This window comes from Mesoplodon bidens (assembly GCF_964165515.1).
Source record: "Mesoplodon bidens genome assembly, chromosome: 10".
In the NCBI taxonomy this organism is placed as follows: Eukaryota; Metazoa; Chordata; class Mammalia; order Artiodactyla; family Ziphiidae; genus Mesoplodon; species Mesoplodon bidens.
In genome coordinates this window covers 35,481,758-35,502,079 of record NC_138172.1, presented here as the reverse complement: position 1 = coordinate 35,502,079, position 20,322 = coordinate 35,481,758, and the positions used below count along the sequence as shown (strand labels likewise).

The window sequence follows — 20,322 nt, the reverse complement described above, 5'->3', positions numbered from 1 at the left end:
TAAACATCTGCCCCCGCCCGCTCTGTCCAGGGGTACTTTAGTGATGCCTGGAACACGTTTGACTCCCTCATCGTAATCGGCAGCATTATAGACGTGGCGCTCAGCGAAGCCGACGTGAGTATGTGCCCGCCCAGGGCCACCTCCCATCCTGTCTCTGTCTGCACACCCGCCCGGCCCTGCACTGCATCACCTGGACAAGTCACAGAGCCCAGTCGTACTTGATCGAAAATCAGGAGTTTTCTAACGAGAGCTGCAGAAAAGAGGCCTTTTAGCGTAGAGCTTGATCCCCAGGCCTTTAGACACACATCACCTTTTGGAGGACTGACTGTTTTGCAACGTTAAGCCGAGTCAGCGGTAGGCAGGGCAAGATAGGCATCTCTAACTGTTTTTATTTGCTGTATCAGAAGCAATACCCGAAGTGATGTACCTATAACATGTTTGTTTTAGGGTGATTTTTCAAGTAGCCAGGTGGCTTGATGCTAGAATGTTCCCCTTTTATAACACTGTCCTTTTCTTCTTTTTTTCCTGTTGTGCTTCCTCTCTTCTGTGGCTTCTGAATGCTTGCTCTAACAGCACTATTTCACTGATGCATGGAACACTTTTGATGCCTTAATTGTTGTTGGTAGCGTCGTTGATATTGCTATAACTGAAGTGAATGTAAGTAGCAAATTTTGTGTCCTATAACCTCGTTAAGTCTAACACGGAGGAGACCAGAAACCCTCCCCACGGATCTCTGTACACTTTAGAAATTCAAGCACACATCTGCTTCAAAGACTAAGAACATTTTGTCCTCTTCCCTCCCTCCCCCGGCCCCCCATCCCCCCATCCCCTTCCCCTGAACGAGAGTGGGGAAGTAAATGTAGAATTGCCATTTTGGAAGGAAAACATTATTTTTAAAGAAGACCCTATTAGGGCTTCCCTGGTGGCGCAGTGGTTGGGAGTCCGCCTGTCGGTGCAGGGGACACGGGTTCGTGCCCCGGTCCGGGAGGATCCCACATGCCGCGGAGCGGCTGGGCCCGTGACACGGCCGCTGAGCCTGCGCGTCCGGAGCCTGTGCTCCGCAACGGGAGAGGCCACGGCAGTGAGAGGCCCGCGTACCGCAAAAAAAAAAAAAAAAAAAAAAAAAGAAGACCCTATTAAAATGTTAAGGGCTAGGAGTTAATTGTGTGGATGTGTGAACATTATTGCTCAGTAGCTGGGTGACCTCGGCAGGGCCCCTGGCTGCTTCGTGCCTCAGTTTTTTGAGCTGGGAAGCAGAGTTCATAACGTGTGCCCTGGTACCCACTGTGGGTCTGTGAAGGCACAGGAGGGAAGCCCCACAGCCGTGCCCTGAGCACGTGGCCACCGCTGCGGGTGTCCTCACCTGTACCCTGTGTCTGCTGAGCCCTACTGGTGATGCTGGGGAACATGCTTATTCTAGCTCCCCAAATAGTGACGCAGATTGAAGGCTGCCCTGGGCCAGGGGACAGAGGGCCTCTTGTATATTAGGAGAGGGTGTCAGCGCTCCTCTGTTGCACCCAGTTGAATCCTTTGTTGAGGAGCAGTGGTAGGTGGAGTGAACACCCCGCCCAACCTTTAGGAAGCATCCTGAGAAGCTTCCTCAAAATTCAGAGGCTGCAGAAAGGGGAGCACCGCCTCCCACTGGCCCCTCTCAGATCTGACCCACGCCCAGACCGGGAGGGCCTGATGCGGGCAGAACTGGCCCTGCCCACCTGGTCTGTCCCCAGTTCATCAGAAGGCCTCCGTGGGTGCCCAGGTTGTGTGGAGCCCTTCGCAGGGACAGCTGGAGCATGGGGTGGGCTGCCGTGCTGTGCTGGCTTCCTGCTGCCCGGTGCCAACCTGGCCCTCCTCCCCCCATGCCTGGCTGGGAAGGGGTTGCCACGCTCTGCCTGGCTGACACCTGCGGGCTTATATGGTCCATCCTGGTGCCCAGACAGCCTGTACCAAATAAGAATGATGAGATCTCTGTATGCCACCACTTTGGGGGCCAGGCTGACCGTGGAGTGTAGAGTAGCAGGACAGTGCTAGCCTGGAGCTGGGCCTCACTTCCCTCGTGGACCAGTGGGATGAATGATGTCTGCCCTCCCTGCTTCTTAGGTACGTTGCAATGATAAAATGATAGGCATATTTGTGAAAATACTTGCTTAAACTCCCAAAGTGTTAGGGAGATACAATGGTATTATTTTAAATATAGATTTTCCTTATAATAATAAGCGAATTGAACTGGAAGACATTACCATGTCCATGAGAGTGTGAGTTAAGCCTCATGACACTCAAATTCATGCCAAGACCAGGTACTGAAATGGTATTTTACTAGATTTAGGTACATAAATCTGCCAACCTCCATAAGCCCGGACTTATATAAATTCCACGTTATGTGAAATATTCCACAAGTCAGGTATAAAATTGCCATTCATAATGTGTGAATTATGCTTGGTTATAAAATAATTTGATGCTAATGGGAGAACATAGGACCCTCCCTGGGCTGCCCGGGGCTCTCTCCTGAGTTTATGAGCAGACATCTGCCTGCTTAATCATCTCACCACATAAAGCACTTACAGCCTCCATCAAAGTACACTTACGTGAACATTCTGGAACCAGACCCTCATGTAAGTCAGAGGTGGTCTATAATGGAACTGAAAATATCATAAGTGACAATTTGAGCAGGTCTCCCTGGAGCGCTCCGTGCTTCACGTGGTGTGTAGGTGGTGGGGTCCATGCTTAGCTTCTGGGCACCAGGATGTGGCCAGGGTTTGTTCACCAAGCGGACAGCCCAGCTCTCTAATGCCTGACCCCCCACGCTGGTGCACCACCGACAGTACGCGCGGCTTCCTGGCTGCCTCGCCGCGTGCTGGGGCTGAGCCCGCTGTGCCTTCCCTCTGGTTCAGCCCTGCCCAGCAGTGTCTCAGACATGTCCGCCGTCACCTTCCATCAGTCAGGAAAGCCACAGGTCTATAAAAGCCCACACGAAATGTTTTAGTTAGCATTTGACTTCGGGGTTTCTGTATAATACAGGCTTTCACTGGCATTCAGTCAGACTGAAAAATCCCACCAGTCAACATCCTCGTACTGTTTTTCAGTACGTGACCTTTCCCCTGGTCAGATGGAGCCTGAGACCAAACCTTCCTGAGCCAGGAGCAATGCGAGTTCAAGGCCCTGGCCCAGTAGAAAACCACCTTAGGGGACCTCAGCATTTCTGTGCTGGGCCTCAGTGAAGAGGGGATGCTCGAGGCCACCTTCTCATTTATTCAGTCCTTCATCACATCTGTATTGGGCATCTACGACCCTCAGGCCACGGCACAAAGACAGGAGAGACTGGATGTCCTTAACCTCTGGTGACATACCTATCTGAGTGTAGCCGGTGGTTCCTCTACACGCCCCCATGCCGAGTTCCCCGGGAAGCAGCACACATCATTTCCCTTGGTGGCCCTGTCCCCCGCACTCCTGACTCAGCTGAGCATGAATACTCTTGGTCCATTGTTGGCTGTTTTTAGCTGCCATAAGTCATCATTTTTTGCAATGTTTAACTTGCTGTGCTGTCTCTCCCAACCTCTGTTGCTCTTCCTTTTCTGTTGCCTAATTGATTTTCATGTTGGTTTTGTTTTTAGAAAATTGTAGCGGCAAGTATATATAAACATATATACGGTGAAGTCGTTGTTAAAGCAAAAGCACTCGAAAGACTGTATACTTGTCTTTGGCTTCTGCACCTTTGGTTTTCGCTGAGTTTCACAGGAGTGCTGTGGATCGTGGTCATCTAAATTGTTTGCTGTGCCCTATCTTGTTGTCTCCAGCCTGGGGCCTGAGCTGGGACCATCTTGGTCAGTCACGCTTGGCTCTGTGACATGGCCGCATAGTCTTCAAGAATGAACGATGCGGCCTGGAAATGAGAAATCGAGCTTGCGTTTGTATTCTTTGCAAAAACATTTTGGATGGCCCTTTCTGTTGTCCGGCTTGCATGCTCACCTGGCCCTCTCCCTCCTGCCGCCCCCTCCCATGACCCCTACCCTGCCACGGTCATGGTTTGATAGCTCTCATGGACTTGCCTTCATCACAGTTGGTCATAATGTCATCAAGCTGCTAAAATGTCAGATGAGGACTGGCAGGCTCGGTTTTGCTCCTTCTTCGATGCCTGTTTGTTCCTTGAACGGAGAAATGATCCAGCATCATATTCTCTCTAACCTGGGCAATGGCTGTTGCTGACATTTAGTCTTTCCGATTATCGTTATTGGCGGGGAGGCAAAACACTTGTTTAGCAGCAATGTCTGCACTGTTATTCCTTAAGAGTATGTACAAAGTCAGTAGGGAGGTCACTCCCAGGGACCTAAGAATTGTCCCTGACTTGTCGTGTACCCGGGGTGGACCAAGTGGCCCACAGCTACACTCAGCCTCTTGTTCTAAACCCATGGTCAGGTTGTTCAGCCCTCCATCCTGTATGCTAACCCTTTTCTAGGGACCAGGTCGCTGGTTTCTGGAGACAAACTCAGCAATCCCCAATACAGAAGCCTTCCATCCCAGAGGTGTTACATGCCAGGTCAGAAGTAGTCAGAGAGAGGCTCCCCAACAAGAACTCTTCAGGATGCCTCAGGGTAACTGGTCTGCTTCCTGTCTGAATTGGAAAACTGCATCCTTTCAGCTTTTCTAGGAAGAGATGGGGATTAATGCATAAATGCAGACTGATCCCTTTGCACTTGGGAAACTCAGGGCTCATTTGCCTTCCGTAGTTGCAGGGAGTTGGCCCAGAGCCTACATTGCAAGAGCCTGCTTGGGAGCCCTGTGGGAAGGAGCTTCCCAGACTCTGGCATATAATTTGGCTTCCTGAGGCTGAGGGTCCATTTCCCTGTAGGGTTTCCAGATGAAGACTGTGGCATCTCGGGAAGGAGTTACCGAGGTCCTCTAGTCCAGGCCCTGGGATGACACTGGAATTCCATCTATTGAAACATCATTCAGCCCCTAATGCTGTCAGTGGAAAACTCCCTGGGGAAGTGAGACCTTCCCTAGTCTCACAGCCTCTGGGGGTGTCCTGCGGTTGATCCCAGGAGTGGCAGCTTGCTCATGGTCCATTTGCACCCTTCACCAGCTCCCTGTGTTTCTGAGCCTTCTCTACCCATCCCTTGTAAGGAAGATGGGGATGGCAGCTACTCGCTTTGCATCCATCTTGAGTACTGAAACCTCATCAACTCCAGGAGAACCCATTGCTTAGCTGTAACAGCCTGCATGGGCTTTTCTGGTGGTCGCATTCTGTGTGGCCCCTCCAGACCTAAAGGGAATGAGCTGGTGTGGGTGACCAGCTGAAGACATGGCCCAGCTTTACTCTGGCCTTGGGCTGCTGCTCTTGGCTCTGGCTGTATGTTGGAACCACCTGGGAAAGCTTGGGGCCAGATCAATTAAGGAGCTTTGGGGTGAGAACCAGGCATCAGAGTTCTTAAAGATCCCCAGGCAGTTCCAGTGGGTAGCCCAGGGTGAGAGCTGGCCTGCCCTTTTCATCAGGCTGGCGTTTGTAGTTTAGGCAAAGCCATCCTCAGGGTCCCTCCATTTGTAAGATATTTTGGCAACTTGTACTTTCCCCCGGTGCTACCAGTGACACCCTCCCCTGCCCAGTCCTCCTTGCCCAGTGAGGCATGTGGGGGGGGTGTCACAGGCTGCACTGGGGGTGCACGCAGCCTGGTGTGCCATTTGCTCTGTCATTACTTTCTTGCATGTTGTGCTGCTTTGTCCCTCCACAAATGCTGTCTTTTCCTCTTCTTTGTTTTTTTGAGCAAAAGACTACCCATGGTTTCCAGTTCATAGGCCAAGATTTGTCATACTTCAAAGATAGCAGTTGAAAAAGAGATGTGCCCTTCAAAAGTCAGTTTGGCTGCTAACTTTCTCATGTCATAAGGGGAGTGTAAAAGGTCTGTCAGACTTGACGTGGGCTAGGGAAGGGCCAGCAGAAGAGGCTTGGGCCAGGTCATGGCCAGAAAGAGTGTCTTCCTCGACCACCCAGCCTCCTTATTCTCCTGTAAGTCCAACACACAAGTTATGGACGTTGCAGAAATATACTAGAGTGTTCTGTCTTATGCACACTCTGGTCCCCTTGAGCATAGGCAAGTGCGCACACACACACACACACACACACACACAGACACCCCCTCACACTCCAGCTGTAAGGGTGAGACTGGAGCCTCCTGCACACAGCCCTTAGGGAGTTGGTGTGGGCAAGCGTGAGAACTTGGGAAAACAAATACCTTCATTTGCTAAAGTCATGAGTTAAAAACCATCATCTGTCCTTTTAAGGAGATGTGATCCCTTTTGAGATGAGATGATAGAAGGAATGTAAAAAGAGTGCCCAGGCTTTGACCAACCCATTGCAGGGGTCACGTTCCGAGCATCCCAGGCGAAGCAGGGACCCCTTTTTAACCCCATCAGAACCTGTTAGTCCTGGCTTAGTAATCTCGTTGAATTTCAGTTGTGATGTGATGTGCCCAAACTCCTTCTATTTTATGAATTTTATAGAGTTTTAGGTTTGATCTCAGGAGGCAGCCATTGACGAGAATGAGACTCCAGGATGGAGTTTTTCCTTTCCCTGTATCTCCTGGGAGGAGAACCCATCAGATTAGGGTGTGCATCCATGCGTGCACACACAACCCTTAGGTGTACAGACCCACCGTGCAGAGAGGCTCCCTAGACCCCTGGAGAGCACCCAGGAGTGCTGGGCCCCCAGTCAGAAGAGCCTCCTTCCTTTGTTGGCTTCTGGGTCGACCAGCTGCTTCAGCAGAGGTGACCCCACTGAAGGGGAAAAAAAAAGGCCATCATTTCCTGACTCTTGTTCAGCCTTTACTGTTTAATTTAAAGATGGCTCCTGATATTTGTGAGTTGGCTTACAACCTCTTTGCATTCTCATAAACACTTATTGAACCTCTAATAAGTGCCAGACACCATGCTGGGCACTGAGTGGAGTGAGGCAAGGTCCCTGCCCCCTGGGGGCTCACAGACTGAGTGGGGAGGCTGGTGACCACAGGGCGATGAGGGCTGGGATTCTGCACCCTGGGGCCCAAGTGACAGGAGCCCAGCCAGACCTCGGGTGAGACAGCACTGCGGAAGCTCAGGGAACGCTGGTGCTAAGCTGCTTCTTCCCAAGAGTCACCCAGAGCTGAGCCTTCTTGGTGGGGCAGTGAAGGCTTCTGGAGGGAAACCAGCCCCTCTCCTGCTTGCCCTGGCTCAGTCTGCCCAGCTCCTCGGCAGCCACGCCAGTGAGGGCCCATCGGGCGCACGCCGCCCAGCTGTGCGGCCCCAGGAGTAGAGTGGGGCAGGGGAGGTCTGTGGAGCGCAGGCAGCTGCCACTCTGCCCTGTTTGGTGGAGTCACCCTGTTCCTCAGGGTTAGGAACGGCCTGCCTCAGAGCAGTTAGGTCCTCAGACCCACAACCCTGACTACAACAAGAGAACCAGTCTTCCCATGAGAAGCAGAGTCCCACTCTGCATTTCTGTGCTTGGGGACAACTGAGGTCTTGCAGTGTTGTCTTTTACTGGATGTCTTTCCGTCTTGAAACATCATGTCCTGGGGTGTGAATTAGAAAGTGATAGTGTCTGAGCCTGCATCAGTGGCTGCCCACCCTCAAGTCCAGTTCCAAGCAGTTCCTGTGGCATTTCCTCAGGGAGGGAGCAGATGTGTTATCCTCAGACATGAACCACAGATTTGTTTTTTAAAAAAGGGGGGGACACCCTCCTGAACCCTTGCTTCCTTCCCAGTTCATTAATACATTTTCAATCTTTGATTTCTTAAAGCCAACTGAAAGTGAAAATGTCCCTGTCCCAACTGCTACACCTGGGGTAAGATCAGTGACTAGTCTCCAGGGGCTGGGCCTTTTCCTTGAGTTTATTTGGCCATGTCGAGTTTTCCACTAGCTGTTCTGTATTCTCCATGATTGTCCTTCCAGAACAGTGTCTGCAGTGGTTTGCATTCATCATCAGTGTCCAGTACTCTTGACCAGACCAGTGTCCTCCTCTTAACACACTAGACCACGTGGACATGCATGTGCTGTGTGGACACAGGGTTTCCCAAGCCCTGTGTTGTTAGCATGTAACTTTTCCTCTCATATCATGCTTTGTAAGGTGAAAAGGCCCTAGAAACACATCTTTAATTCTTACCTCTGCCACCTCTGTTTGCATCTGTTGCTGTTTTTCTGAAAGTGTTGCATGTTCTACTTTCCATTGGGTTTGACCTCTCCATGATAACCCTTCAGAACTCTGAAGAGAGCAATAGAATCTCCATCACCTTTTTCCGTCTTTTCCGAGTGATGCGATTGGTGAAGCTTCTCAGCAGGGGGGAAGGCATCCGGACACTGCTGTGGACTTTTATTAAGTCCTTCCAGGTAAGAGCCATGCCAAAGGCTTCTTTGTCTTTGAAGATCTTATGTAAGTCAGTGGTTGTCCCCTGTTGTGGAGGATCCAGGCTCCTTTCTGCAGGACCACTGTGACCACCTAGGTCCAGAGAGGACCTGGAATGCTGAGGAGACGGGCCCAGCATTGCTTGGATAAATCAAATAGGATTACTTGCTTACGGAAGCAGAAGAGAAAGCAGTAAGGCCTGCAGCTGAGGAATCTGCAGCATTTCTGAGGTGGCTAGATATACGGGGCTCCCCGCACCTCAGTCCTCCCCAGGATGCCCGGGAAAAATGGTGATGTCTGAGAGAGGGAGGGTCCCAGCCGATCCCTGGAAGCCTCATAAGGCTGCGGCAGTCCTGTCCGTTGGCTAATCTAGATACAAATCAGAGACTACTTGGCCTTGGCCAGCACACCATCCCCCGTCCTGGGTTATCCAGTGCCTGGGAGGATTACAGAGTGAAGGGCACCTGGGTATAAGCCAGGTCCCCTTTGTCATCTATGGCTTTCCAGCCTGGTGCAGCCTGCTTCTTGGCTGTTCCAAACAGAACCCAGCTTCTCCTGTACCTTACAGCACCCCACCCTAGATGTTCTGGTCTTCTGGACTTACTCCGTTGGGGAGGGGGGCACAGATTCTTATTAAGAGGTGCACCGCATGGGGTAGTTTGTAGATGTGCACGAACTTTAGAAAATGAGTCATGGATCTTCGTTTCTTTATCTTTTGACTTTTTAATTCAAAAGTAGTAAATGCTCACATTAACAAATTAAGTTATTCAAAGATACACAAAGAACAACCCCATCGGCTCTGAGGAAACTGGTGTTAATATCCCAGGAAACATTTTTTCCACAGTGGGCAGAATTTTAACAGGTAAAGAGGAGAAGGGTTGGCATCTGGGGAAGGAGGTAGATCCAGAAACTCAAAGAAGGAAAATCGCAAGTCCTGTTGGGGAAGATGAGACTGTAGGAGGAGCCGGGATGCAGCTCTGAGAGAGGCAGGGCAGGTGGGGGGCCTCGAGCAGGTGAGCCTCGGTCCCGGAAAGGGATTAAATCCTAGATGGTTGTTATTAATACAAAGTACCAACATTTGTGAATGAACTGCTATAAAAATAGAATGATTCATGCAATAATATTCTTACATTAAACTTTTTTTTAAAAGTTTTAGTCACTATAAGATGAATTCATGTCACAGAGACATAACCATACATGACCATTCACGTCCATAAAAATTGAGAAACTATGCCAACAGAATTCTTAAACATTTGCTCATCTAGGGAGAAAACGCATACTGCTATGGCAAGGACAGCCTGAAACTAACCCTGTGGGACTCTGTCAACCAGTCCAGTTGTCAGGATGGTGCTACTGCACTGGGCCAAGCTGGCAGTCACAGATCCAGAGCTGGCACAAGTCGGAAGCTTTTTTCGCCACTGGCTTTCTGATGACCTTTCTCAGATAGGAGAGCAAGTGGAGGCTTTATGCATGTGAGCTTGGCCTTAAGTTTAACAATCTGGGCACTCCCTGGAGGCGTGCCAAGCACACAGACATCTTCTGTCACTTGAGATGAGGGAGACAAGCAGCTGAGGAGCCTTGGATTAAAAGACCAGTGGTGGGCTTCCCTGGTGGCGCAGTGGTTGGAATCCGCCTGCCATTGCAGGGGATGCGGGTTCGAGTCCTTGTCCGGGAAGACCCCGCATGCCATGGAGCAACTAGGCCCTTGTGCCACAGCTGCTGTGCCTGAGTTCTAGAGCCACTGAGGCCCGCACACTTAGAGCCCGTGCTCCGCAACAAGAGAAGCCACCGCAATGAGAAGCCAGTGCACCGCAACGAAGAGGAGCCCCCGCTCGCAACTAGAGAAAGCCCACGCGCAGCAACGAAGACCCAACGCAGCCAAAAATTGAATAAATTAAAAAAAAAAACAAAAAACGGTGGTCTGACCCAACACATGTGCTTATATTTGATGTTCCTAAGGAGAGCCCAGGCTTGGTGACCACACAGCTAGCTCGTTTTCTTCCCTGGCCCAGCCCCCAGCTCCGTGGTTCTTTCAGAAAGAGTGCATTTTAAGAAAGGTGTCTTGCTTTCTACAGCCACAGCCAGAAAGTGGTTCTTCCCCTCTGACCCAATAATTCTACTCCTAAAGCTTCACCCTAAGGAAGTACTTAAGCAGATGCAAGGTGATTTTGCATGAAGGTGTTCCTTTGCGAAAGAGCCCCTTGCCCCCACCCCAAACACGCCCACAAAAGAAAGCGGAAGCGATCTAATTGTCTAGCATGTTGGAATTGTTTCATCAATTACAGTAGTTTCTGAGAGCGACACTGTTTAGGATTAGGATGCACTGTTAACAGCTGTGGAAAGCACGTCGTGCCTGCAGCTTCGTAACCCGAGGTGTGCATGGGCTGCTGTCCTCAGGGCTGAAGCCGGGCTGCTGGGCTGGGGTTTAAAAAGCTCTTCCTCACTCTTGATGTCCTTACAATATAACATGGAAAAGAATAGAGCGTGTGCCCCATGCGGGCCTTCCGTCTGCCCCCAAGCCATGCGGGGGGACGGGGTGCTCGCGCTGAGCCAAGTGCTGCTTCTCTTCCAGGCGCTGCCATATGTCGCGCTTCTCATCGCCATGCTGTTCTTCATCTACGCGGTTATCGGCATGCAGGTACGCTCCAGCACCTCCCCCCCCCGGGGCTCCTTTACTACATCGCCCCAGATCTGTGGCAGGCTGTACCTTGGCCAGGTGGACTGGAGAGACAGGTTATATGAGTTTTCAGCCAGACGCCTGGGCTGCTGAGGAGCTATAAAGATGAAAAAGACATGGCCCTGCAGGAGAGAGCCTGTGCCAGCGAGAGCCGGGCTCAGAAGGGCAGGGGGAGGTTGGAATATGTCAGAGGAAGCTGGGTTTAGGGCACTCCCCACCCCCAATCTGGGTCTGAGGGGAGCCAACTGATTGAGAAAACCCCTCGTTGATTGTAGCAACAGCAAATGCTGTACTGAAAAAAGCCATAATTGTCCTATTTTCTGCATCAGAGTTGCTAAGAAGATACTGAGTGATACAAAAGTCTGTTTATCATCTGAAAGCATTACAAACTATCTCTAGATGCTGGGGCTGAACTGGAACCATTATCTTGCCTCAGAAGCGCCCCTCTAAAAAGAAGCGTGAAACCAGGCTCTTCTGTGGCCTGGTCCTGGCTGAGGGGCTGTGAGATGCTCCCCAGCTCCTCCTGAGGTGCGGAAGGGGGCATAGGAGCTTCCCTTAACAGCTGAGCCCTAACGCAAAGTGGGCGGGTAGGGGGCAGAACCCCCTGGAGGAGAGGGAGGTGGAGGACCCTGTGGCCCTGGACCTCCCCAGGGTCCCTCTGCCACGCTCTCTGCTGGTTCAGGTGCAGCCTTTCAGGTAAGGGAGGGCTGTGAGTGAAAAAGAGGTGAAGTATTCCTGCAGCAGAGAAATGGTGGTACGTGCTTTTTTATTCTGACGGCAGAGAAGCATTTGCAAGTGACTAGGACTTTTACCAGGGGTTTTGAACGAAGAGGCAGTGTGCTTGAGCCCCTGTAATTTAGCAGCTTGTGACGCCATGGGCCCCAAAGGGTCTTTTATGCCATAACGTCCTCATATAAAACTTAAGTGGTCACAGAGAACTGGAAACTGCATCTCGCACACCACCCCCGTGTTCACTCAAGAGTCTTTGCCGGCCGTCAGGGTCTTCGAAAATGTCAGTCTGCTTCTGTAATCCCCACAAGTGAAGAATTTGCTGACTTCTCCTGGCCCTTAAGGCAAAGCCCACTCTCCTTCCCATGGCCCACCGGCCCCCCATGCTTGTCTGCAGCCTGGTCTTTGGGCTGTTCGTCACACTCACGTTCTTTTCACTTCCTGGAGCACCCGGGGCATGTCGCCTCTACACGTCGTGCTCCCTCTGCCTGGAGCATTCTTCACCCTCCTTGTCACCTGACTGGCTTCTCCTTCCCCTTCAGTTCTGGGCCTTAACCTCACTCTTCCTGGGGGCCTACCCTGACCCCAGCCCCAGCCTCAGGGATCCTGTGAGCCTATTCTGTGCTTCCCCATCAGGCTGGACCAGCCCAGCTCCCATCTGGAGAGGCTGCCGGTCTGGTTACTTTTTGCATCCCTTCCCCAGGCTAGGAACTCCTTGAGCTGAGAATGTGCCCAGCGGTTAGCACCGAGCCCAGCATATCTTAGTGGGATGAATAAAGTGCCAGGCACTCTGGGTATTGACCAAACTTGAGTTCTAAATTCACATATGGAGGGGTGGATTTTTTTTCTTTTTTTTTTTTTTTCTGGTATGACAAAATCTTTTCTTTCTTTCCCCTAATAATTTCTCTCTCTAGATGTTTGGGAAAGTTGCCATGAGAGATAACAACCAGATCAACAGGAACAACAATTTCCAGACCTTTCCTCAGGCAGTGCTGCTGCTCTTCAGGTGACTGAGTTCAGCCCGGAGCAAGTCTCTCTGGTTCTGGGCTCCAGAGCAGCAGAGGACCCAGATTCTTAAAGCAGTTGGTCATGGTGGCCTTTTGTATTTGTTGGTTTTGTACTATTAAACAGACACGGTAGCATTTTAGTCACAGAGGAATTTTGCAGGCTTTTGGTCATTCCCATTGTGATTGGCTTAAGGTTTTCCACTTGGGAGGGAGCAGGTCTACTGAGCCGCCTGAGAAGGTATGGGGTGTATGCTTACACATGGGCGTGTGTGCTTAAACAACCGGGAAAATGAAAATTTAGCAGGAATGTAGAGGCCTTTTGCACAGTCAGTGGGGAGCATCCTGAGATGTGCAATTTCAAACTTCATGGGATTGTTTTTAACTCCATTTAATAGCTTTGTAAACAAAGCGCCTTAAAATGAGAGAACTTTCTAGAAACCATACAAGCAAGTCCTAATGACTGGAGAGCAAGTTCTTTGTAAGTTAGATAGTTTCCAGTTCTTTGCTTTCCACAGAATCAAATGGGGATCTAATCAAGTTGTCAGATGTTAGGTCATTAAAAATAATCGTTTAAAAATTGTAACATAAGTGTTTAAAGGAGAGAAGACAACAAAACAAACATCGCTTTATACAAAAAGAATTGATATGCTTGTATCAGGTGACTGATATAAATCAAAGGGAGTTGCAACAGGGCCTCCCTTACCGATGTAAGTTGCATTTGAAAATAGGTAGGAATTTCAGTGTAGGAATTTTCACTAAATCAAACTGGCTTTCCCCCCAAAGTACTTAGGTTTTGGTCTAATTAAAAAAAAATTTTTTTTTCTTAAAATTTCTTAAAGATCTAAGCCTCAAATGCCTTCTTTGTTTCTTTGCTTGATCTAAAAAAGGTGTGCGACGGGGGAGGCCTGGCAGGAAATCATGCTGGCCTGCCTCCCGGGAAAGCTCTGTGACCCCGAGTCCGATTACAGCCCCGGGGAGGAGTACACCTGTGGGAGCAACTTTGCCATTGTTTATTTCATCACTTTTTACATGCTCTGCGCATTTCTGGTAAGTGATCAGAATAGCCACCCCACCACCAATGGACACATATTCATGTAGCATGTGGGATTCAGACCAATGACGTTGCCCCATCAAATAGCTGTGGGGTATTTTATGCTGACAAGCAGTCTAGACTCCACTGGGCCGTCGAGGTTTTGTTGAGCGAGGCCTGTGTTACTAGAAGCTTTGGTGTGAGCAGGGGTTGGGTGCTCGCTAACTGGCTTCACCACCCCAGCTTCTTAGGGCTGCTGGTTCCTTTATAAAAATCTCGAAGCCACTGCACATAGTAGTGACTTAGGAGAGTGAGTTATTTGGTGGCAAATTACAACACTGCAGTGTGTTTCAAAAGGTCAGACAGGACATTCCCCCCTGCCCTCCCCTGGGCCTATACCCAGACCATTTTGGAAAGCTAGAAGTTTCTTAAACGGTCTCCAGAATGAAAGATTTTCAACCTCACTAGGAGAAATGGGTCCAAATGTCTTGTGACCCTTATAATTAGGAAGCACTCACTAGGGTTGAACCCAGCTCATCCCACTACAGCTGAAACTCCCTCTCGATTGGCTTTTACAGATCATCAACCTGTTTGTGGCTGTCATCATGGACAATTTCGATTATCTGACCCGGGACTGGTCTATTCTGGGGCCTCACCATTTAGACGAATTCAAAAGAATATGGTCCGAATATGACCCCGAGGCAAAGTAGGTTGAAAAGAATTCCATCTGGCTTGTGTGGGCTGTTTCTGGACATTGGGTGTGCTTTTCTGTGGAAGGTGGGATGGACTGAAAGCCCAGGCCTGCTGGTGCTGCCCTGCACCTCATGCCGTACTTTGTCTCCAGGGGAAGAATCAAGCACCTGGACGTGGTCACTCTGCTCCGCCGCATCCAGCCCCCCCTGGGGTTTGGGAAATTGTGTCCACACAGGGTAGCCTGCAAGGTAAGTGTCCTATTGGCATCCCTGACGGCCTCTCTTGCAGGGACTCCCTGCTTTAGTCAACAAACCCTTACTAAGTGATGTTCTGTGGAGCCTGCTGTCAGGCACTGGAGCTGCCGAGATGAATGACACATGGCTGCTGTCCTTGAGGAGTTCTCAGCTGTGTAACTCTCAGGTCACCCTGTCAGCCAACAATAAGAATAGGAAGGGAATTGTGTAATTTGTCACTGGGTAGAAGGAGGGGATGGTGACATTTGCATCAGGTCCAGCAGGAGAGAAGTAGGAGTTTGTCAGAGGGGGAAGGGCATTGCAGAAAGGGAGCCCAGGGAGCCCGGACGTGGAGGCAAGAGACTGGGGAGTCGGTGTGGCTGGAACGCAAGAGGAGGTGGCAGAAGGCCTCAGGCCCAGGCTGAGTGTAGCTGCGAGGAGCCTTCTGTGCTACGCTGAGTCTCATGGAAGAAACAGGAGGAGACGTCCGTTCTAGAAGGTTGACTCTTGGCAATGGAGAAGTGAACTAGGGACAGGAGAACACCCAGGAGAGCTGTTGCATTATCTCACTGTGAAGTACCGAGAGCCAGAGGGAAGTGGGCGTGGAGAGGAGGGGATGGCTTAGGGATCTACTTAGGGAGTAGAATGGTGGCCTGGACATTTCCTAGCTCGTGTGATGGTGCACACAGTGACGTGCCCCTCGTGTGCATCCGGCGGTGGCGTCTCGGGAATGGATTCAGATCTCCTGCTGAAACCGCACTCCTCCTCGGACGGGACTCGAACCCGTCTGCACCTCAGATTGAGACTTGAACCCACAACTCCTGACTTAGGAGGGGACTTGAACCCACTGTCTCTTAGTTAAAACCACTCACCTGGTGTCAGGACTTACTGAAACTCAGGTTCTTTTGCCTCGATGCAGAAAGAATACAGCATGAGGCAAAGTGGCCGGCAAAGAGTGAGTTTCTTAGCATAGGATGCTTGTGAGAGATACAAGCGGGCAGGCAAGGGAGCGCAACCCCGAGAACAAAGAGGGCTGCATTTTTATAATCAAAGAAAAATGGGGTAGGGGAGAAGATCGCCTTCTTCCTCATTTTTGGCTAGATGTCAAGGCTTGTATCCTTAATTCCTCTTTTAACCCTTGATGGTCTAACCAGGACTGTCACCGCGCTCTTTACATGATATGTATATTAGCAAAAGGGTGGTAACATATACTAAAACATGGTAGTTCATCTCAGGTTTTGGTATAATGTCCCCTTTCACCTAGTTTCTTTCCCCTTTCATCTATATTCCTGTCTTGGCTACACACAGGAATGCAGCTCTTCAAGGACCATTAATTCCCTGACTTCATACAACAAGATCCAGATCTCATATCTGTTGTCTTGTACTTTAACTACATACGTAGATTGTTGCTTGGTTACTGGATTCTTTTCTTGAGTTGTCTCCCACTGCTTAAACAGTCTCCCAAAGTCCCTTAGAATTCCCTTTCTGACTTTAATCCCCTAGTGGGATTTTTTTTTGGATTAATTTATTTGGTTGCGTCGGGTCTTCATTGTGGCATGCGGGATCTTTCGTTGCGGTGTGTGGGCTCTCTGTTGCAGCGTGTGGTCTTCTCTAGTTGTGGCGCGTGGGCTCAGTAGTTGCAGTGCACAGGCTCCGGAACGCACGGGCTCAGTAGTTGCAGTGCACGGGCTTAGTTGGCCTGTTGCATGTGGGATCTTGGTTCCCCGACCAGGGATCAAACCCACATCCCCTGCATTGGAAAGCAGGTTCTTAACCACTGGACCACCAGGGAAGTCCCCCCGTAGTGGGATTTTTAAGCTATATCTATTTAATTATCCTACTCTATCCCTGTCACCATCTCACCCCATTCCTGAAGTTTTCACATCAGACCATGCTCTCTGCGAGCTCTCATCGAGATTTGTTTTCCTTTCGTAGAACTCACATCGAACCACCTTGAGTCAGCTGTAGCAATAGAAAAGGATCCCCCTTTTTAAAGGAGAGATGCAAGATTTGCCTGTTGAAACTCTACCCTATAGAAATCCAGCCAGTCTGTGCAACAACTGGTCCCCTCTTCCCACAGATATGAGGGGATTCGGGGTCAGGGGTTCACCCTACCCCCAAAGGGATGCTGGGCTGGCTCTAGACAGAACCCACAGTGAAGAGTGGAGTCTACAATGTATTTCAGGCTTTCAGAGAAATCTGAGCCAAAACTCATTGTTCCCTGGGCTGGAAGTCCAGTTGGCAAGTCCTTGGGGTCCTTGCCCGAGTCTTTGCTTCTCCTCATCCTGGACTCTGGATGTAGGCAGAGAATAAGCCACAGACGTTGATTTTTTTCCCATAAATTTCCCAGTATCAGCCTCTTTTCTGTTTCCAAGAACAAGATGGGTTCTGGCTCATGGCTGTTATTTGGTGTTTGCATTTCCAGACCCTTTTATGTAAAGGATCTACGTGTCCTTCAGGCACAAAGTAGTCCATTTTGCTGATTCAGGAACTTGCCAGGAAAAGCAAGTGACTGTGCAGGCTCTCCTAGGACTAGGAATTTAGGTGGGACGAATCATGTGTACACAAGACTCCAGTCCATTAATAGGGAGGAGGAAAAGTGTTTTAAAATCTTTCTCTTGGGACACCTTGTCAGCCAAAAGTAAGAAATTTGAAACTATTAGAAGTTCTAAGGACCACTTATTTAGCACTTACCATGTGCCAGGCACCTGGCTGGAGTCTTAAGTGTCTGTGAGCTCCTTTAACCCTTGCACAGCCCTTTGCTGTGGGCATGGCATCTGCAGTAACTGGGGCCACAGAGAGTTTCACTCACCCAGGTCCTCTCCAACTCTCAGTGGTGGTGTTACAGGGGCGAAGAGAGAGAAAAGAGAAGCAGGATGTGGGGATCCAGCTCTGAAAGACCGAACACTGGACTCGTAGAACCGCGTGGACTTGTACAAAACACTCCACAGTGGTCTCACCAGGGCAGGGTCCTTGAAGGACACTCCCTGCGTTAGGAAAAGTAATCAACCCTGTTGGTTGAGGACCTTGGTCCCAGGCTCTGTGCCTGGCTCATCATACCTGGTACATCACTTTACCCCCAAACAGCCTTAAGGATGTGCCCAGAATGGAGGCCTGACCCCAAGACACAGGGAGAGCCAGTTAATGAGAAAGGGAGAGGAATGCATGAACAGTAGCGAGTCTAAAAAACAAACAAAATGCATCTTCTGAGTGCCCGCGTTTGCGCTTCATGACTCAAGCTTTGATCTTTGTCAGCTCAGAGCTCCTCAGATAGTAGATGCCCCCCCACATGGCTGTTGAGTTGAATCGAGGGTTGATTAGAAAGGAGATGAGGGATAAACAGAGAACAAACGAGGAAAAGGGCTGCAGCTGTCATCATTCGTTTGCGTTCTATTAAGGGACTTTTCTTTCTGTTTACAGAGACTAGTTGCCATGAACATGCCGCTCAACAGTGATGGGACAGTCATGTTTAATGCAACTCTGTTTGCTTTGGTCCGAACGGCTCTTAAAATCAAGACGGAAGGTGAGCCCTCCCTGGAAGCAGGACAGGTGGGAGAAGAGGAAGGGGAGGCTGTATCCCACCTTGATTCCCATCTGGGCCTCTTCTTGTCAAAGGCGGGGCAGGGAGAGGACACCCCGCTGCCCAGGGGATGGGGCGGTATGTGAAATGCGAACATCTGTGCTGGCCCCACTGGCTGGACCTGCTTCCCTCAACCCTTCTCCCCTCCCTCCGTGCTTCACCTTATCCGAGAAGGTTGAGAGGTGACTCGGGCCACCAGCAGCCCCAGTGAGAACAGAGAGGCATTGCTGGGCAAAAGAAACAAGGCTTGTTCCCCCCTCTTGCTTTTTGAATTCAGGGAACCTAGAACAAGCTAATGAGGAGCTCCGAGCTGTGATCAAGAAAATCTGGAAGAAAACCAGCATGAAACTACTTGACCAAGTTGTCCCTCCAGCTGGTGGTCAGTGCAATTTATTTCCTAAGTAGTTCTTGACCAGCACATTGGTTTCAATGCTAGTCTCTAGGAAGCCCAGCGTGTTTGCAGGATGCTTAAGGTACCAGCCAGAACATTGAGGCCAACAGCTAAAGGCCCTTCAGCCATTGGTGTAATGATTTGGGGGTAACATGAAGACCACTGCAGGCAAAGGAGAGGCTTCAGTGAGAAGGAAATCAAGACCCACATGGTTGAAGCCGGGGTTCTCTTGTGGGTAGAGGAATTAATGTTAGGAGAACAAACTTGCTGCCTCAAAACCAAAAGCCTATTTTTGTTTGGGTTTTTTTTTTTTTGCCCAAAATGAAGTGTTTAAAACTAGTTTTCCTATGTCCTTCAACATACTGTTGAAAACTTCTCACACAAAAAAAAAAGCTTTCAGAAAATGGTGTTTTTGAAATGTTCTTAAGACTGGATCTGCTACCATAATTACCAAAAACATCCCTTTGTTTAGAATTTAGAGACGGAACTAACAGGCATGCTTATTTCCTTTTGTTATCATAAAATAACTGACTAAACTTTTCTCAGATTTATATACATATATATATAATACATATATATATATATATATATATATATATAATACAGATACTGTATTTCCATTTTTGTCTAAGTTTACATGGACTTACAAGTGGAGGTGATTGTGTTTTGACTTTTATTTTCCAGTTTTAAAGGTGCAGGATCCGTTTGCTCGGTGCCAACATGCCCGCACTTTACCCCCTAGCCCTGGGCACGTTAGAAGTGTTTGCTGTGTTTTGTAACCAACTGAAATTTTATAGTGTCACTGCTCCTGCATCCTCCAGATTGGGCTGGCTCAGGTCCAGAAGCTGAGCCAGGACGGTGGCCTCTCCTTTTGAGAAGGTGACAACCTCTGGCTCTCGGGGGCAGAGAGAGCAGCATGCTGGCCAGCTCCGCTCTCCGGCATGAATCCAGAAGCAGGATGAGCTTTTTCGTGGCTGGAGGGAGCCACCCAGAGCTGGCAGGGCCACCGGCTCAAAGCTGGGAAAGATGGCCCACAAAGAAATGATAAAGGGATAGTGTGCAAAACAAAACACTGAAAGAACAAAACCAAAATGAAAACTCCCGCCTAGAGAGAGAACCCTGGCTCTCCACAGGAGAACGGATACTGCACGCTTAAAACGAACCTTTGGTTTTCGTTCTTTTCTTTTTAGCTGCACACCCAGGTGCTCGCATGGCTGAGACGAATTGCTTTTTCCAGTCGTTGTAACAATGTGCTTGAGCTTTTTCTGCAGCCTCCATTCCTTTCAAGTCTCAGTCTTTCAGAATATTCTGAAGCAATTCTGTTTTAGGGTGGTGGCATGGAATCGGAGTTATCTCTTGCCAGTTGTATTCCCCTACATGTTTCTCACGATGCAGACGCATGCTTCAGAGTAGCGGGCTCCACCTGTCCAGGGGGACCTGCCTTAATGGTACCCGCACCTCCCGTCTCTCTTGAAACGCCAGCCTCATTACAGCCCAGTCTCTCTCACATCAGCGCCCATCCTGGCAAGGCTCGCCTGGAGAGAGTCATTCGCATTACTGTGAAACTTCCTTTCTTTTCATTTCACCAGAAAAAAAGTCCAGAATTTGGCTCCCTTC

The 20,322-nt window shown here is 49.7% G+C and overlaps 1 protein-coding gene across 1 annotated transcript in view; it reads left to right on the top strand.

Annotated features, from left to right (window-relative positions):
• CACNA1D (calcium voltage-gated channel subunit alpha1 D) overlaps positions 1-20,322 on the top strand; it is a 321,901-nt gene that overhangs the window by 272,202 nt on the left and 29,377 nt on the right. The window contains exons 30-38 of the mRNA XM_081245584.1: positions 31-114; positions 8,221-8,349; positions 10,938-11,003; positions 12,686-12,777; positions 13,666-13,825; positions 14,387-14,514; positions 14,653-14,749; positions 18,155-18,257; positions 18,592-18,693. Of these exons, the coding sequence (XP_081101710.1) occupies positions 31-114; positions 8,221-8,349; positions 10,938-11,003; positions 12,686-12,777; positions 13,666-13,825; positions 14,387-14,514; positions 14,653-14,749; positions 18,155-18,257; positions 18,592-18,693 (961 nt within the window). The remainder of the gene's footprint in view (positions 1-30; positions 115-8,220; positions 8,350-10,937; positions 11,004-12,685; positions 12,778-13,665; positions 13,826-14,386; positions 14,515-14,652; positions 14,750-18,154; positions 18,258-18,591; positions 18,694-20,322) is intronic.